Genomic DNA, 17871 nt, shown 5'->3' with positions numbered 1-17871 from the left:
CTTTAAACTAGGTTCGAAGGGGGAAGGGGATAAAACCAGGCTCGCTAGAGATAAGCCGAGGGGTGGCGTGCCGATGCCGGGGGCGAAATCGATAGCCCAGCTCAAGTGCATCTACACCAATGCACACAGCATGGGCGGCAAACAGGAGGAGCTGGAAGCCATTGTGCAGCGGGAGAGATATGACTTAGTCGCCTTCACAGAAACATGGTGGGGTGACTCCCACAATTGGAGTGCTGCAATGGATGGCTATAGACTCTTCAGAAGGGACAGGCGAGGAAGGAGAGGCGGTGGGGTGGCCCTGTATGTTAGGGAGTGTTTTGACTGTATAGAGCTCAACGATTGTGATGATGATACGGTCGAGTGTCTATGGGTAAGGATGAGGGGGAAGGCCAACGAGGCAGATATCCTGCTGGGAGTCTGTTATAGACCACCCAGCCAGGATGAAGGGGCGGATGAAGTGTTCTACAAGCGGCTGGCAGAAGTCTCTCAATCACTAGCCCTTGCTCTCATGGGGGACTTCAACTTCCCAGACGTCTGCTGGAAGTACAACACGGCAGAGAGGAAACAGTCTAGGAGGTTCCTGGAGTGTGTGGAAGACAACTTCCTGACACAGCTGGTAAGTGAGCCTACCAGGGGACGTGCCTCGCTTGACCTGCTGTTTACAAACAGAGAAGGACTGGTGGGAGATGTGGTGGTCGGAGGCCGTCTTGGGCTTAGCGACCATGAAATGATAGAATTCTCGCTTCTTGGTGAAATAAGGAGGGGGGGCAGCAAAACCACAACCACGGACTTCCGGAGGGCGGACTTTGGCCTGTTCAGGACGCTGGTTGAGAGAGTCCCTTGGGAGACGGTCCTGAAGGGCAAAGGGGTCCAGGAAGGCTGGACATTCTTCAAGAAGGAAGTCTTAAAAGTGCAGGAGCAGGCTGTCCCTGTACGCCGTAAGAAGAATGGGCGGGGAAGACGACCGGCCTGGCTGAACGGGGAGCTCTTGCTGGGACTCAGGAAAAAAAGGAGAGTTTACCACTTGTGGAAGAAGGGGCAGGCGACTCAAGAGGAGTACAGGGATCTCGTTAGGTCGTGCAGAGAAGAAATGAGAAAGGCAAAAGCCCAGCTAGAACGCAATCTGGCCGCTGTCGTTAAAGACAAAAAAAAAAGTTTTTACAAATATATTAATGACAAGAAGAGAGCCAAGGAGAATCTCCATCCTTTATTGGATGCAGGGGGGAACATTGTCACCGAGGATGAGGAAAAGGCTGAGGTACTCAATGCCTTCTTTGCCTCAGTCTTTAACAGGCAGACCAGTTATCCTCAGGGTACTCGGCCCCCCGAGCTGGAAGACAGGGACGGCGAGCAGGATGAATCCCCCATAATCCAAGAGGAAGCAGTCAGTGACCTGCTACGCCACCTGGACGCTCACAAGTCTATGGGGTCGGATGGGATCCACCCGAGAGTGCTGAGGGAGCTGGCGGAGGAGCTCGCCAAGCCGCTCTCCATCATTTATCAGCAGTCCTGGTTAACGGGCGAGGTCCCGGATGACTGGAGGCTTGCCAATGTGACGCCCATCCACAAGAAGGGCCGGAAGGAGGATCCGGGGAACTACAGGCCTGTCAGCCTGACCTCGGTGCCGGGGAAGATTATGGAGCGGTTCATCTTGAGGGCGCTCACAAGGCATGAGCAGGACAACCAGGGGATCAGGCCCAGCCAGCACAGATTCATGAAAGGCAGGTCCTGCTTGACCAACCTGATCTCCTTCTACGACCAGGTGACCCGCCTAGTGGATGAGGGAAAGGCTGTGGATGTGGTCTACCTGGACTTCAGTAAGGCCTTTGACACCGTTTCCCACAGCATTCTCCTTGAGAACCTGGCGGCTCACGGCTTAGACAGGTGGACTCTGCGCTGGGTCAAAAACTGGCTGGACGGCCGGGCCCAGAGAGTTGTGGTGAATGGAGTTACATCCAGTTGGCGGCCGGTCACGAGCGGTGTTCCCCAGGGCTCAGTTTTGGGGCCGGTCTTGTTCAATATCTTTATTGATGATCTGGATGAGGGGATTGAGTGCACCCTCAGGAAGTTTGCAGACGACACCCAGTTGGGCGGGAGTGTTGATCTGCTCGAGGGTAGGAAGGCTCTGCAGAGGGACCTGGACAGGCTGGATCGATGGGCCCAGGCCAACTGTATGAGGTTCAACAAGGCCAAGTGCCGGGTCCTGCACTTCGGCCACAACAACCCCATGCAGCGCTACAGGCTTGGGGAAGAGTGGCTGGAAAGCTGCCCAGCAGAGAAGGACCTGGGGGTGTTGGTCGATAGCCGGCTGAACATGAGCCGGCAGTGCACCCAGGCGGCCAAGAAGGCCAATGGCATCCTGGCCTGTATCAGAAACAGTGTGGCCAGCAGGAGCAGGGAAGCGATCGTGCCCCTGTACTCGGCACTGGTGAGGCCGCACCTCGAATACTGTGTTCAGTTTTGGGCCCCTCACTACAAGAAGGACGTTGAGGTGCTGGAGCGTGTCCAGAGAAGGGCAACGAGGCTGGTGAGGGGTCTGGAGAACAAGTCTTATGAGGAGCGGCTGAGGGAACTGGGACTGTTTAGCCTGGAGAAAAGGAGGCTGAGGGGAGACCTCATCGCCCTCTACAACTACCTGAAAGGAGGATGTAGCGAGGTGGGGGTCGGTCTCTTCTCCCAAGTAACTAGCGATAGGACGAGAGGAAATGGCCTCAAGTTGCGGCAGGGGAGGTTTAGATTGGATGTGAGGAAAAATGTCTTTACTGAAAGAGTGGTTAAACATTGGACCAGGCTGCCCAGGGAAGTGGTGGATTCCCCATCCCTGGAGGTATTTAAAAGACGAGTAGATGAGGCACTTAGGGACATGGTTTAGTGGGCATGGTGGTGTTGGGTTGACGGTTGGACTCGATGATCTTAGAGGTCTTTTCCAACCTCAATGATTCTATGATTCTATAAAATCCTCCGCATCTTAAAAGACTACATCCCAAAAACATCATAGGGACACACAAATAAATGCATAAAGCCGCTAGTCTTTAAAATGTCAGTTAAAAAGGTTCCAATCTTAGCCTGCAACTATAGCCTCAGAACTGCAGAACTGTTCATCAGCAGTGGAATTTATACCTACAAAATATACCATACTATTGTCTTAGCAGGCAAACTGATTAAATACTAATGGAGGTATGGAAAAATTATTGATAAAAATTTTGAATTGTTTTACGTACAATGCAGTTACCATTAGGCTTTTAGAAATGCAAATATCATGCAACCACTTCAAAATTAAATATTTGATAAATTTTATACTACCTAGTAGTAGCATAAATGACACACACTTTATGGTCCAACATGACATACTTCATAGTTCTTTTTGGTTGAAATAAAGAAACAAGCAATATTTGGTCATTTTTTTTTTTTTTACATTGAAACTATACCTGCACTACAAATTTGAAGATATTTTCTATGTCAACCTGCATTTTAATAAAGTGCATTTCAAATAAAAACTTTAAATTCTAGTCAAAATTGTCACTGCACAACGGTCTTCTACAAAGACTAAAGTACCCTGATTTTGATACATTGCTCTAATCCTACAAATAACATTAATCCCATTGAGGAATCCTGAAAAGTTGAAATTGAACTGTCTGCAGAACAGAAGTTTGTTTGCTATACCTTTTCTTTTTAAGCTTTACCTTATGCAAATAATTTCTGTATTTTCTTGAAAAAGTTCTTTAAGAGCTAGCTTAAAATATTAGCAAATACTTCCTTACAGATTCTCATACTTAGATGAGCAAGAATAAGTTAGCAGAAGGAAGACTGATTCATGTAGCATATGCATATTCTGAGCCCCTAACATTAGCTCTATACTCAATTTAACAATAAATCCTTACTCTGATCAAAACAGTAGCTTAAAATTAGTCACTTTATGTAATACAAGACACTATCATACCAACGCTTTATTATGCCTATTTAAATTAATTAATGCTGTGATTAGACATGTGACATCAATGCTGCTTAGGTGGGTTTATGCAGCAGCATTCTCAACAGTTCATTCCTGCTACACCACCACCACACTTCCTTGTATGGCTATACTGGGAGTCAGACCAGAGAACAGATACAGCTGAAAAAAGAAAAATCACTCAGGGAAAGGTTATTTTTGAGCTACACCCATTCCCTGAACCATTTCACCAAATGGTTGCATAAACAGCGAGGGGCAACATAAACTGCCATTGCAACAAAAAACAAACCAAAGAGACAAAACATGTTATTTCCAACCTAAATGATTCCATGATTCTATGAATTATGATCTGTGGAAAAAGATCTCACTTTAACGTAAAGATCTGTCTGAAAGGCAACATGTAAATTGCAACTTGTCAATGTTATTATTATTACTGAACACTTTTTAAAGACAGAAACAAAATTATATACCAATACAAGGTAGAGTAATTATCATTCACCACTAACCTGATTCACTGGCTCATTAAAGTTGGTGATAAGTCCAGCACGCAACGTAGTTTTTTCTTCTTCAGAAAGAGCACTGTCAGGATAGATTTATTAGAATATTATTTGATTTTCAATAAAAAACAACTATTAATTCATACTTAGAATTATTTTCTCACTATTACTAGACACAGAAGTTAGATGATCACTTCCATTTGTGCATCTGTGTTTGACTGGATGAAGATTATTTTTATACACTGTTTTCTTGACACTAATGTATTTCAGTTTGATAAACTATCAAGAGAACACCCCTTGTTTTTCCACTATCTCAAAGATATTTAAGAAGAGAGGGAACAGTGTAATACACAAATTTTTATGAGGCCTTTTAACCTCAGGTTTTGATGTGACCTTTGTAAACACAAATGGCAAAAGAGAAAGTTCACAGAGTAAAGTACCCAGATATATTATGAAAATAAGGGAAAACTGTACAAACTATAAACTGATTGTTATTAGACAGTTATTATATAGTTATTACTGTGGGGATTGATGACTTGAGCATGACTTTGCCCCTGTATACTAAAGGATAATGACAAAAAGTTGCCCCGTGTAAGGCAATCATTGTATCAGATGACAGCTCTTTTTGCAAAAGCAATAATCCTTTTCTACTACAAATCCTTTTCTACAAGCAAGTCACATAGCTACACTTAAAAATATGGATCCTTTGAAAATTATACCTTTGAGTGAAAAATACGTTGTTATAGTCTTCAAAAATGCAGGGGAAACTAGTAAGAAGGATAAATTCTAAGCCATAAAGGTTAGTTTTCATTCAAGTGCAGCTTTACTCTACCTTCATGCTTCCTGTTAAGTGACCTCTATCAGTTTAAGACTACAAGTTACGGTATCATATCACCCCTATACTACTTCAGACTTTATATGACCCATGTAATTTTCTCATAAGTTCCAGGCAGGAAACGTAACAAACTGCTTTTCAAAACACTTTGTTGGTATTTATAGATTATACAATCAGGGGAAAAAAAAAAAAAAAATCCCCTTTCGTTTACTGATAGCACCTAGAAAGCTGTTTCTTGTACATAAAAATACTTAAGTTATCACACAAGGTTGTTTAGATGAAACTGTTTCACCTAACGTTGCAACGATTTAGAAGCATGCATGCAATCATCACATCTCAAGGAAGTCTGCAAATTAAGAAGATGAAACACACCAACACAACCACTTCCTGTTGTCTGACCTCAGGCACAGATACTAAACCACTAGTTTTATATAGCGAGATTTAAAATTATGCCTAAGGTTCCCTAAAACACAGCTTTTACACTAATCTAGACAAATACTAAATATTCATCTCAAAATAATAAAAAACAGAGGCAGGATTTACCCTAAGATCAAACATTTCCAACAATATTCCAGTTTTCTAGAGTTTTCCCCTCTGTATGTAACAAGTACTCACTATTTCCTAAACCAAAGATTTACCATTTTAAGTATAGTATACAAGGGGGGCAATTTATTGTTTCACTGGTGATTCAGAACTGCACATTAAGTCTTATTTTCAAAGGTAATTTACAGCAAAAGGTAATTTACAACACCACATTTAAATGACTTTTTATCAAGATTTAGGCTTTAAGATATTTTTACGTGAAATTAAATTATGCCTAAAAACATTTTGGGTAAAGTTTACAAAGATTTCTGCAACAGTAAAAGTTTTTCCGCAGGGGACAATTTCAGTTATTAATCTAAAGCCACTAGACGACATTTTAGGGAAATAAATTTGTGGTCCTTTTTTTAATACAAAAATGTAGTATATAATTTCCACACAAACAGGCATACTCTAAGTGGTTTCTAAAACTTGAAAGCTATTACTAACACGATTAAGAAATCTAATCTCAATTAAATGTAGCTTGCACAATAACTCACTTTCAGGGATAACAGAAAGCACCTAAAACCTGGTTTGTAAAGAAAAAAAACTGTTCTACTACATCATTTCATCTGCCTTGCTTGTGAGCTCATGAGGCCCCTTGCCTTAACTAATTTTTCATAATTTTGATTATATCAATCATATCATATGCATATTCCAAGAGCAGGAGGCATTCAATTCATTAGTTACTATAAATAAAAACACTGTAATTCAGCTTTTACCATTACAAACAAAACACAGGAAGGAAAAGAAATAGACTCATGAGGACGAACGCCTCAAATACAGAAGCTTATGACATGTGGCAAAGTTGGCAGAGAGTAATGAAAAAAACACCCCATCTAAGAAATGGATGCAGATGCAAGTGGTATACTGCACGATGCGACAGGATGCCTAACGGTGCAGCAGAGAGCGGACAGAGGCATCTCCCGTTTAGAGAATACGACAGTGACATCTGCCGGGGACCGGATTCCCCGCTACACGCTCACCCCCTGCAGCAGCCACAGAGAGCAGCACCGCCACCCGCCTCGAATACGTTGTGAGAGGGGCCCACAACTCCATACAGAAGTTAAAGGCAGGCTAGAAGTTGGGAACAATGTGTATCGTTCAACAAGTTGTTTCCCTTTAGCACTGAGTTACACCAAATCAAAAATTGAAACAAGTTCTTCTAGAGACGAACTTCGAGGTATTTATGTTGTAGTCTTTCACAATTTGCAGCTTCGAAGTTTCTGACCTTTTCCTGTGTTTGTGGTATGGGGAAACACGTATCCAAATATTTAAAAAGTTATTCTGGCGTTTTTTTTTTTAAAAAAGCCTACTATTTCATAAACCAGAAATCCAAATCTGAAGAGTTATTTATAGTTATCATTCAAACAAGTGAAAACATGGACTTGAGAAGCGTTATTATAAGTTGCCAACACGGTAACCAAATCAGAGAACACAGTCCACAAAAGACAGGATTTAACAGTAATTATCTGTAAAATGAAAAACATGTTCAAGAAAAGGAACTCTTAATATTCAAGAATTCAAGAAAAGCCATTTCTGAAGAAACCAAAACCACGTGCAAAATCATAAAGTGAGACCACCTTTTGAGGAGGCTGACAACAATTTCAAAAAATAGGCCAAACTGTGCCTTAAAAGAGGCTACGACAACCCTAGGCTCTTCTCCACGCCAGTCCGGAAAGCTGCCTGAGAAAGCACGAGGGAGAAAATTCATAGGCCCATCTCTAAAATGGCTCTCACTGGAAAATGCTGCTTTAAGTCCAAGGCACATGGAGAATTAAGTAGCATGAACAGGACAAACGGTATCGCTGAACACATGCAAAAAGCAAAATATTTCAGAAGGCTCACTTTTTCTTAAAAAAAAAAAAAAGATGTTTGTATTCACTGTTCTGGGGCTATATATTTTAGAAGAATGAAGCACTCAACTACTGTACTGTCCAAACAATTCACGATCTCAACATTTTCCTGCTTTGTAGTAGTAGCAGCTGAGAAACCACAAATGCTCAGCAGAAGAAGGGTAAAGCTAGTCCTGCTTGATTCCTCTGAAACTAACTTCAGCACACTTGTACAACAAAGACTTTTAACCTATTGGGAAAGTTCTTGGAGATGGAAAGTTCTCCACAAGTCCATAAATATTCAAGACAAATTGTTCTAAAAGAAGCCATCTTTAGTACTGATTTACTAAGGAATTAACGCTATATGGACATATCACCTGTCTGCAAGAACCCTCCTCCAATTCTCTTAATTCTTCAAACTACCTGGCAAATTTCAGCTACATTTGGCAAAGATCAGAAACGTCAATGGTATGATTTTTTCCTTAGATTTTGTGAAAATCAACAGCTGAGTAAAGCAGATAGACCTGAGTTAGCATCCCACTGAGAAAAACACAGGTATAAAATAAGTCCTTTCCTTCAAGAGGCAGCAGAAACCAGTCACCTCCAAATCCAACATCTGCTCTACCAAAAAGGCTGAGTGATCACAACAAGCTTTTAGGTGTTACCATGGATGGATGTGGGACAGCTCCTGATGTGATAGACGAGATGAAAGACAAGAATTTTACAAGGACAACAAAAATACAGCCTGTACAATGAAACCTTCAAAAATCATGGTATCCAAAACACAATTGGTTCACAAAACAATCAACTGAGAAATTACAGCTTAAAAGCAGCATTTCTCAAAATGCCCTTAACATACTCTGCTAAGAGAAAAGCGATCTGGGTGAGTGCAAACTACTGACAAGATGTCACATATGAGAGATTTAGAAAAACAATTAGAAATAGAGAAAAAATTGGACATAGAGTGGAAATTTAATACATATTTACCACATGGAATCTTTAACAGCAGCCAGTAATTTTTTAAATTTATTTTATACATCAATTGTGTTAAATTTGCGATAGAAAAATTAGAGATGGGGAAAAACTGGACTCATATTGGAAATTTAATATAGATAATTGCTTCAAATAATGCTTGCTAAGTACCAGTAATGTAAGCAGCATTACCTCATCACTTAAACCAGACATGTTAAAGATATATGCCATCTTCCATGCAAAAGATGGTATTTTCCTCTTGCATAAAAGAGAATCCGAACACTTGCAGATGTTTCGCAATTGTATACTAATCCACGTATACAAAAACTCTAGTGCTTTACATAATAATGAAGGAGCACTACACTATTTAAAACGTCCTACAGATGCAGAATTTCATCACTTTTCCCTCCTTTGGTGGATCTTCAGAAAAGCTTACAATGTAAGGCAAAATACATTAAACTATCTCAAACAAAGAACACAATGAAAATCATGCCTTACTTTCTGAACTAGCTTAGATACATGATCCATAAAAACTGGACCCGGAATTCCAATTTACACCCTACACAACCTGACAGTGACGTCCCACCTATTCGTATTACTAGCATTTAAGAGACTGACTGAACACTTCAGTTCTTAGCTCCTAAAAACAGTGAAGGAAAATTGAAACCCTTTTTGAAATTACACCTACTTTTTAAAGGAAAAAGAAAAAACTTCACACAGGACACTGAGAAGTACATAGATCTGTAGGTATCACAAATTATAGTGGCACTGTTTGTAACTTTTAATTAAATGATTTGGTGCTTGAGAATACTGGTTAGATTTTTAGCTTCTTTGGAGAACTTTTTGTCATGCATTATCCAGGAGTGTCGATCTGCTCGAGGGTAGGAAGGCTCTGCAGAGGGACCTGGACAGGCTGGATCGATGGGCCCAGGCCAACTGTATGAGATTTAACAAGGCCAAGTGCCGGGTCCTGCACTTCGGCCACAACAACCCCATGCAGCGCTACAGGCTTGGGGGAAGAGTGGCTGGAAAGCTGCCCAGAGGAAAAGGACCTGGGGGTGCTGGTTGACAGCCGGCTGAACAGGAGCCGGCAGTGTGCCCAGGCGGCCAAGAAGGCCAATGGCATCCTGGCCTGTATCAGAAACAGTGTGGCCAGCAGGAGCAGGGAAGCGATCGTGCCCCTGTACTCGGCACTGGTGAGGCCGCACCTCGAATACTGTGTTCAGTTTTGGGCCCCTCACTACAAGAAGGACGTTGAGGTGCTGGAGCGTGTCCAGAGAAGGGCAACGAGGCTGGTGAGGGGTCTGGAGAACAAGTCTTGTGAGGAGCGGCTGAGGGAACTGGGACTGTTTAGCCTGGAGAAAAGGAGGCTGAGGGGAGACCTCATAGCTCTCTACAACTACCTGAAAGGAGGTTGTAGCGAGGTGGGTGTCGGTCTCTTCTCCCAAGTAACTAGCGATAGGACGAGAGGAAATGGCCTCAAGTTGCGCCAGGGGAGGTTTAGATTGGATGTGAGGAAAAATGTCTTTACTGAAAGAGTGGTGAAACATTGGAAGAGGCTGCCCAGGGAAGTGGTTGAGTCCCCATCCCTGGAGGTATTTAAAAGAGGTGTAGATGAGGCGCTTAGGGACATGGTTTAGTGGGCATGGTGGTGTTGGGTTGATGGTTGGACTTGATGATCTTAGAGGTCTTTTCCAACCTTAATGATTCTATGTTTCTATGATCAGAACCCGCATATCAGAACAACAGAAAATGAAGACCAGAACTTGCTATGACGATAGCTACTTCCTCTTTCTCATGTACATATTCAATATGAATTATTAATCAGCTTAAATGAAATGACTCCTTAATAATCTCTCCAAGAGACTTCCCACCTTTCACATCTGCCACTATCAGAAAGTCCAGGCATTAACTTTATAAAGCTTATCATGTCACTTCAAAATCTGGTTTCTATGAAATAGCCTTCTAACTCAGTTTGTAAAAGTAAAACATGAACAGAGTTGTAAGAAATAATATGAAAACAGACTGGTTCATCAGTGAGTCCTAACGTTGAAACATTTTATCAGTTTCACCACGAATTCTAAAGTAACTTCTATCAACCAAGGAATTTGCTGTTTTCCAGTTTGGCAAGTGTAACAAAACCTACTGTAGAAGGTGAAGTGGAAGAAAATCAGAACTTACTGTGGTGCGACCCGTCTCCAGTAGCGATCAATTCCATTTTTAAAGTACAGCACAGCTAACCATCTTACATTCACATCCAGGGTATGATTTGTAAAGATATTCTGTGTAAAAAATTAAGTTAAAAACTGCTCAATACACCACAGACAAGATAGAAATTGTATTAACACATGTATGTATGTATAGATACATACACCTCTGGATGTACAGGTGTATATAAACAAAATGCATTAGTCAGCATTTGACAGACAAGTGAAACAATGTGTTAAACGTTAATTTTTAAAGATTACAAAAATGCTTATCACTAGCCCTAATACTTGATTTATAAAAAATAAACCCAACGCATAGGACAAAGGTATTTCTAATCTCATCTGGCTGAACAGGAAATAAAACGATAATAATTACCAGCACCAGCCAGTTATTACACTCTTTAATGACATAGCTGGATTCTGACTAGAATAAGAAATTATTCTGTATTGTGCAGTGCCACAGACTTCTGAGACCTTTCAGGAGATTTCTTCATTATCTTGACGTGTGCCGAGAACTGTCCTGACTACAAAACCATCCACTGACTGCAAAACAGTGACCTGGTAGGACAGCAACTCTCTAACTTGCCTATGCTTATTCTAAGAAATCAGTTTCTACTACTAAAAAGCTATATATACATACACATACATGTATCTGTATCTAGCTATATGCACTTTTATGTACCTATATGTATATACAGACAAACACAGAGGGATTATTTTATATAGTAATGTTGTAAAATTAACCAAGCAGGAAAAGCTAAAATAAAGATAGGCTATTGAATCTTAATACAGGTACTACTCTGAACAGCAGCTCTCCTCCTGTTTTCCACCGCATCAGATGGATCCTTCTCAAGGGGCTGAGACATTACTCCCTCCTTTAGGGAGCAAATAGGCATGAGCTCAGTGGTCTTATTATACAGTGCACTGTAGAATAAGAGTGCACCACTGGTATCAATTGCTTTTAGAAGGCCACTAAGAAGGGACATGAAAAATGCGGGGATTCAGGTCAAGAGCATCTGCTACTTTTGGGTGCCATGTCTGAAAGAACTATAAATAAACCCTTCAAAAAATTCAGCACTATAGACACCTGGGACCTCATCAAGCGTTTTCACTACAAATTCAAAACTTACCCTTCTCTCAAACTCTATTTCTATAATAGTAACAGCTTTCTAGATATAATGCCCAACACAAAAAAATCCCTCCCAAACTCCAATCACTAGAAAGCAAACAGACTTACATGCCAACAAAGGTATTGACTCCAAAACTAGCAACCTTTAGAAAAACACCAAAAAGGTTGTAGCCCACTGATAAACACCACATAACATGAAAAGGATCTGTATGTAATGTGTCTTCCTGTCCCAAAGCTCATTTAGGAAGAGGGATTGAATCTCTGAAAGATTTGACCTTTCCCAAGTGCAACTTAAGCATTTTACAATATGAAGAGGAAACTTCAAACACCGCGTTAGCCTCATATCCATGAAAAGCATTGCAAAACAAATGAAACATGGAAAAAGAGAACTACTTGTTCTGAAACTCCCATTAAGCCTTCTCATTACCATTCCCCTCCTTGCTAAAATAGTCACCAGAAGCAAAGCTTCCTCAAATCAAAATACTGTAAAACTAGACCAGGCCTGGATAAGAAATGCAAAAAAAGGCCAAGGTATCTACACAAGAACCAAAGAAACCGCTCTATATACTCTGTATCTATATATGAGCTTCCCAAAGCAAAGTATTTCATATAACACACTAATGCTGTTGTAGAAATAACACAAATGAAGCTAAACGATACATAAACTGATACAACTGGTAAAGGACAGAGGTTGCTTTTCAAAAACAGCCACTCTATCTGACTTTTCAGCTCTGTTCTTCAAGAGGTACACAACACCTTCAAAAGAGAAGCACAGAAACTAACATTAATAACTCCACTAGGTACTAAAAATTGTAGATTCAAAGACGCACATTTCATGGTTCATTGTAATTTTCTCTATCCTGATCACCTCAGAGGCAAATGTATCTGACAGTAAGTAATTATATTACTTCCCATACCCACAGAGATCAACTGTCTTACCAACTCTCCATTTATAATCACCTGCTTCCCACCACCATTTTCTGCTCCACCAAGGAGGTGCCAGCTACCTTCTCTCCCAGGCAGTCCCCCTGTCATAATCAAGTTAAACAAAGAAGTACTCTCTACTTCTACTTAGTTTGGAAGATTACTGTTTATATGTCACACTTAAAGAAAGGCTGATGTGTCCCCAAACGGGGCTACTTAACCACATTAACAGAATTAACAGTATTTGATCCTTTCAAACCCTGCATTTTTAGCCCTTGTATTTAAAACTAACTCACATCAACTGCAGTTACACCTGCAAGTGCTCAACTTCCCTACAACCTGAGCTGTAAGCTCTCACAGCAAACATCCAGAAAATAAAGAATGCCCAGTCAGTGGCAATTTCTGCTGTTTTCTATCAAGATGGCTTATCACCACAAAATACTATGGCAAAGGCAGTGGGTAAAACGCAATTTGACAGCTCAAAAGTCAGATTTTTTTTTTCCTCCCTTTTCCCTAAATCCCCTGACTCACCTTCAACTTTCCAAACAAATGAAACAGAGGGTCTACAGGGAACACAACATGTCACTCCACAACTCTGAGTCATTCATCCTATGCACTGAGGACAGATGTTTGTAGGAAAAGCAGTTTATCTGTGTTTTTAAGACTATTATAAACATACACATAGGAATCGGAGAATCACAACACTGTTAACTTCCGAGTGCTTTCTCTGAAACAGTTAGGTCTCCTTCTTTGACTAGGTTTTCATCACCTTGCACCATATTAATGCATCTATTTCATCAATGGTCATAGTACCTTTAGAAGTATTCACCTTTCCCATCTCAGGAACCTTACTACCAGCCCAGTCAGCTAATCTCACTAGGAGTCTCTCCCCACTGACAAGAAGGAAAGGAATCCCAGCTGGGTGTCAAACAGTGCAATGAAAAGCATGGAGCTATGAAAACAGTCATAATGGATCGCCTCCACAATAAAGAAAAGGTTACTGCCTTGGTATACATAAGTGTCCCTGCCTCATGGGGTGGTAAAGGTAATTCCTTTGACAAAGATCCTCTTGGCCTTCTATTATCTAGAATTCACAACAGGCCAACATCAGGTTTAGCACTACAGCCCACCCCCTCATGCTGCTAGAAGTTGGATTTCCTCCTTCTCCTGAATGCCTGAGAAAAGAGCCTGCTTTGAGACACAATGATGACAAAGCCTACTACCATGTAGCGTAAGGATACTAGCAGCTGGACCATGATGACTCAAGGCTTCTCTCAGTCAGAGGTCATGGTCCAACAGTATTCTAGAGAGCCACATTCAAAATTACTCAAAGTTCACTTAATAGCACTTTTCCACTGTATCTTACCAACAAGACTGAATAAAAACCTGGCTGTGTCTCCCACTGCTTCAGTTGTTCTTCAGCTGGCTTCAACACTGCAGTATCTTGACTAGTAGCTTGGGTCAAGACTCGCAAAACAATAGTGCTAGCACTATTGAGATCCATGAAAATCTGTGAACATTTAAAAAGGAGGAAAAACCCTTAAGAAAAAAAGACAGCAAATATAGACAGGTATTTTGCACTCATATTATCTAAACACCCCACGCTAATTTTTCATTAGACTACACTGTGTAAGACAGTATTACACCCACCCACAGGCAGTGTCAAGGTACAGTGATTAAACTATTTCACTTTCAGAAATCTCTCAGCAGAAAAAGCAAGCATTAAGTCTATCATTACAAGCACATTTACTAGATTAGAGGAATTACAGGAAATATTGATTTTAAACCAGATACCTCTCCTGTGAAGAACAGCAAACTAAGAGCAAACCGCAACTAGTGATGACTTCAGCTGTAGGCAAAGCAAACCATGGGGTTGTCTGAAAGAGGCAAAGACACAGAATATTAACATTTTTGTATTTTCTGAATAGTTTTTCCCCAAAAGAGAAAATGGCCCATTTCAGATAGTTAAATTCTACAATTCAAATTGATCTAGACATTTTATATCGATTAAGAGGATGAATTACAGTTTCACAATTAGAGTCCTAAATGAAACTGAATTTTCCTTAATATATTTGTATTCATTATCTATTTAGCATACAAAATGCTAATCAACTGAACTAAGAATGCCAATTGCCTTATTTCCAATATAAATACATTCTTGTACTCTATACAGACAAAACAAAACATTGCTCTCCAGATGACAGAGATTACATTTATGACTGCAGAAACAACATTACAAATCAAAGAGAAACTATGAAGACTGACAATCAAAATTGGTTTTCTGTCTATAAAAACTTCTGTTTATAACCTATGTAAACTTGTTGTAATACAGATTCATGTTAAATATTTAGATACTTAAGTTCTCTAAATAAACAACCAAGCACAGTTTCTTTTCAACAAACAGGCCTGAGGATTTGCTTTTGTTTAACGCTAAAAAAAGTTTATTTTTCCAACCTTCAGGGGGAAAAAAAAAGGAGTAAAATTGTTACAGTGATAGTAAGAAAGCTAGAGAAATGAAATCTTACTCTGACATAGGTTTAAAGTTTTCATTTTTTGAAAAAACAACCACTTTAACAACAAAACTAGCAACAAGATTAAAGACCTTTTATACCAGTAATAGCCCTGGCACAATTAAAAAATAAAGAAATAAAAATCTAAGAACCCTCGATCTGTATGTCACCAATCATCTTCAACAAAAGCAGTCTAAAAATTGAAGATCCTAAGGTTAAAGAAAGTGTGCTTTCAAAACTATGAGCCACAATATCAGGTCTCTCTTTACAGCAATAATTGAACAGAACAAGTCACTCAAGCTATGCTTTATACTTTACATGTGATGTATCTTTTTACCTCTCTGCTTTAACCGCCCTGTCTATTGGGTTTGCATGGCAAGGTTTTGGTAGCGGGGGGGGCTACAGGGGTGGCTTCTGTGAGAAGCTGCTAGAAGCTGCCCCTGTGTCCGACAGAGCCAGTTCCAGCTGGCTCCAAGACGGACCCGCCGCTGGCCAAGGCCGAGCCCGTCAGCCACAGCGGTAGCGCCTCTGTGATAACGTATTCAAGAAGGGGGAAAAAAACCTGCACAACAGCAGCCGGAGGAGAGAGGAGTGAGAATGTGTGAGAAACACCTCTGCAGACACCAAGGTCAGTGAAGAAGGAGGGGGAGGAGGCGCTCCAGGTGCCGGAGCAGAGATTCCCCTGCAGCCCATGGTGAAGACCATGGTGAGGCAGGCTATCCTCCTGCAGCCCACAGAGGTCCACGGTGGAGCAGATATCCACCTGCAGCCCATGGAGGTCCATGGTGGAGCAGATACCCAGCTGCAGCCCATGGAGCACTCCACACCAGAGCAAGTGGATGCACCTGAAGGAGGCTGTAACCCCGTGGAGAGCCCACACTGGAGCAGGCTCCTGGCAGGACCTGTGACCCCATGGAGAGAGGAGTCCATGCTGGAGCAGGTTTTCTGGCAGGACTTGTGACCCCGTGGGGGGACCCACGTTGGAGCAGTCGGTTCCTGAAGGACTGCACCCCATGGGGAGGACCCATGCAGGAGCAGTTCGTGAAGAACTGCAGCCTGTAAGAAGGACCCACGCTGTAAAAGTTCATGAAGGACTGTCTCCTGTGGGTGGGACCCCATGATGGAGCAGAGGAAGAGTGTGAGGAGGAAGGAGCAGCAGAGACAACGCATGACGGACTGACCACAACCCCCATTCCCCATCCCACTGTGCTGCTCCAGAGGAGGTAGAGAAGCCAGGAGTGACAGAGCGGCTCAATGGGCACCTGGCAGCCAGCCAAGGTCAACCCACCTCACCCTGCAAAACCAATCTACCTTCTATTTCTTCGTATCTACTTGTGTCAGTCATTTCAACCTTTATCAATGGTTGCAGATACCTTGCAGATTCTCCAAAATCTTCCTGCAATTATGAGACCTTTGCATAACAAACTTAAACATTCAAATTCTCAGCTCACTTCTCAGAAGACCATTAATTTCCAGGGAACCAAGACCCTGACTTAGACTATAAAATCCAGTTGGTACTGGTTTACCCTATGTGGAATAGTGCCCAGCACAAAGAATTGATGTCAAAGCAACACTGATGTTGCACTAAAAATCCTGCTAGCTTCATTTTTCCATCAAAAATAATCATGAAATAATAAATTTGTATATAATGTTGTTGACAGGACGTAAAAAGAGGTCTTTAAGTAAAATATCTTTAATTTCCTTCTTTTTTGCAGATATTTTGATATCGTGAGTACCTTCGGCTGCCTTCATCATTGCACAGCCAAAATTGGCCAGGAAGCAGCAATGTAATAACAAGACTGGAAAACACTGGGTTAACTTGTAAGGATCACAATAGGAACTCCGTATTCACAGCACAAAGAACTTGCATAAAATAAGCAAGCGAAAGAAAAGCAGCAATAAAAGACATATTCAGATTTTTCTGGTATAAACACTGTAGCACTGAAGTACCTAGTACAGCTAACAGAATTTCAGAGCACCCAAAAATGGTAGTGAAGGAAAGGGAGAGAGGAAAAGAAGGATATGAGAAAAAACATAACAGAAGTAGGTGTAGAGTTTGCACTAAGGAGGAAATCATAGCTCAATTTCTGCAAGATCAAAACTACACTTCATGTTATTAAATGATTTATTTCCATTCAAAAGTCAAATTACTTACTTTCAAAAGAAATATAGTCTTATCTTACACTATCAAACAAGACCTGATAAAGTATAATTCTGAAGCGCGTAGGCAACTAACAAAATAGCAGGCCAGCAGTTTGATTATCAGATGAAAACCAAAAAGAGAGAACTTCTGAAAGTTACTAAGCTGGCAGAGCATGTGTGTGTAAACAAAATGGTAAAAACTTCTTCAATTTCAGAAAAGCTCATTTTAAGCCTTTTGATGAACAGTGTTCTCCGAATAATGAGTTGCCATAGGAAAACTGCACGTGTAGCA

The 17871-nt window shown here is 41.1% G+C and overlaps 1 protein-coding gene across 5 annotated transcripts in view; it reads right to left on the bottom strand.

Moving 5' to 3' along the window:
• The window catches only part of IPO11 (importin 11), a 108998-nt gene that overhangs the window by 83182 nt on the left and 7945 nt on the right, over window positions 1–17871 (bottom strand). For all 5 annotated transcript variants that reach the window (XM_076362242.1, XM_076362246.1, XM_076362245.1 and 2 more), the window contains 4 exons: window positions 14722–14804; window positions 14294–14437; window positions 10849–10949; window positions 4456–4528 (listed from right to left, as the gene is read on the bottom strand). In XM_076362242.1, the coding sequence (XP_076218357.1) occupies window positions 4456–4528; window positions 10849–10949; window positions 14294–14431 (312 nt within the window). In that variant the 5' untranslated portion in view covers window positions 14432–14437; window positions 14722–14804. The remainder of the gene's footprint in view (window positions 1–4455; window positions 4529–10848; window positions 10950–14293; window positions 14438–14721; window positions 14805–17871) is intronic.

Source organism: Aptenodytes patagonicus, chromosome Z (assembly GCF_965638725.1).
Source record: "Aptenodytes patagonicus chromosome Z, bAptPat1.pri.cur, whole genome shotgun sequence".
Taxonomy (NCBI): Eukaryota; Metazoa; Chordata; class Aves; order Sphenisciformes; family Spheniscidae; genus Aptenodytes; species Aptenodytes patagonicus.
The sequence above is the reverse complement of the archived record's forward strand: the minus strand, read 5'-3'. Positions and strand labels throughout refer to the sequence as shown.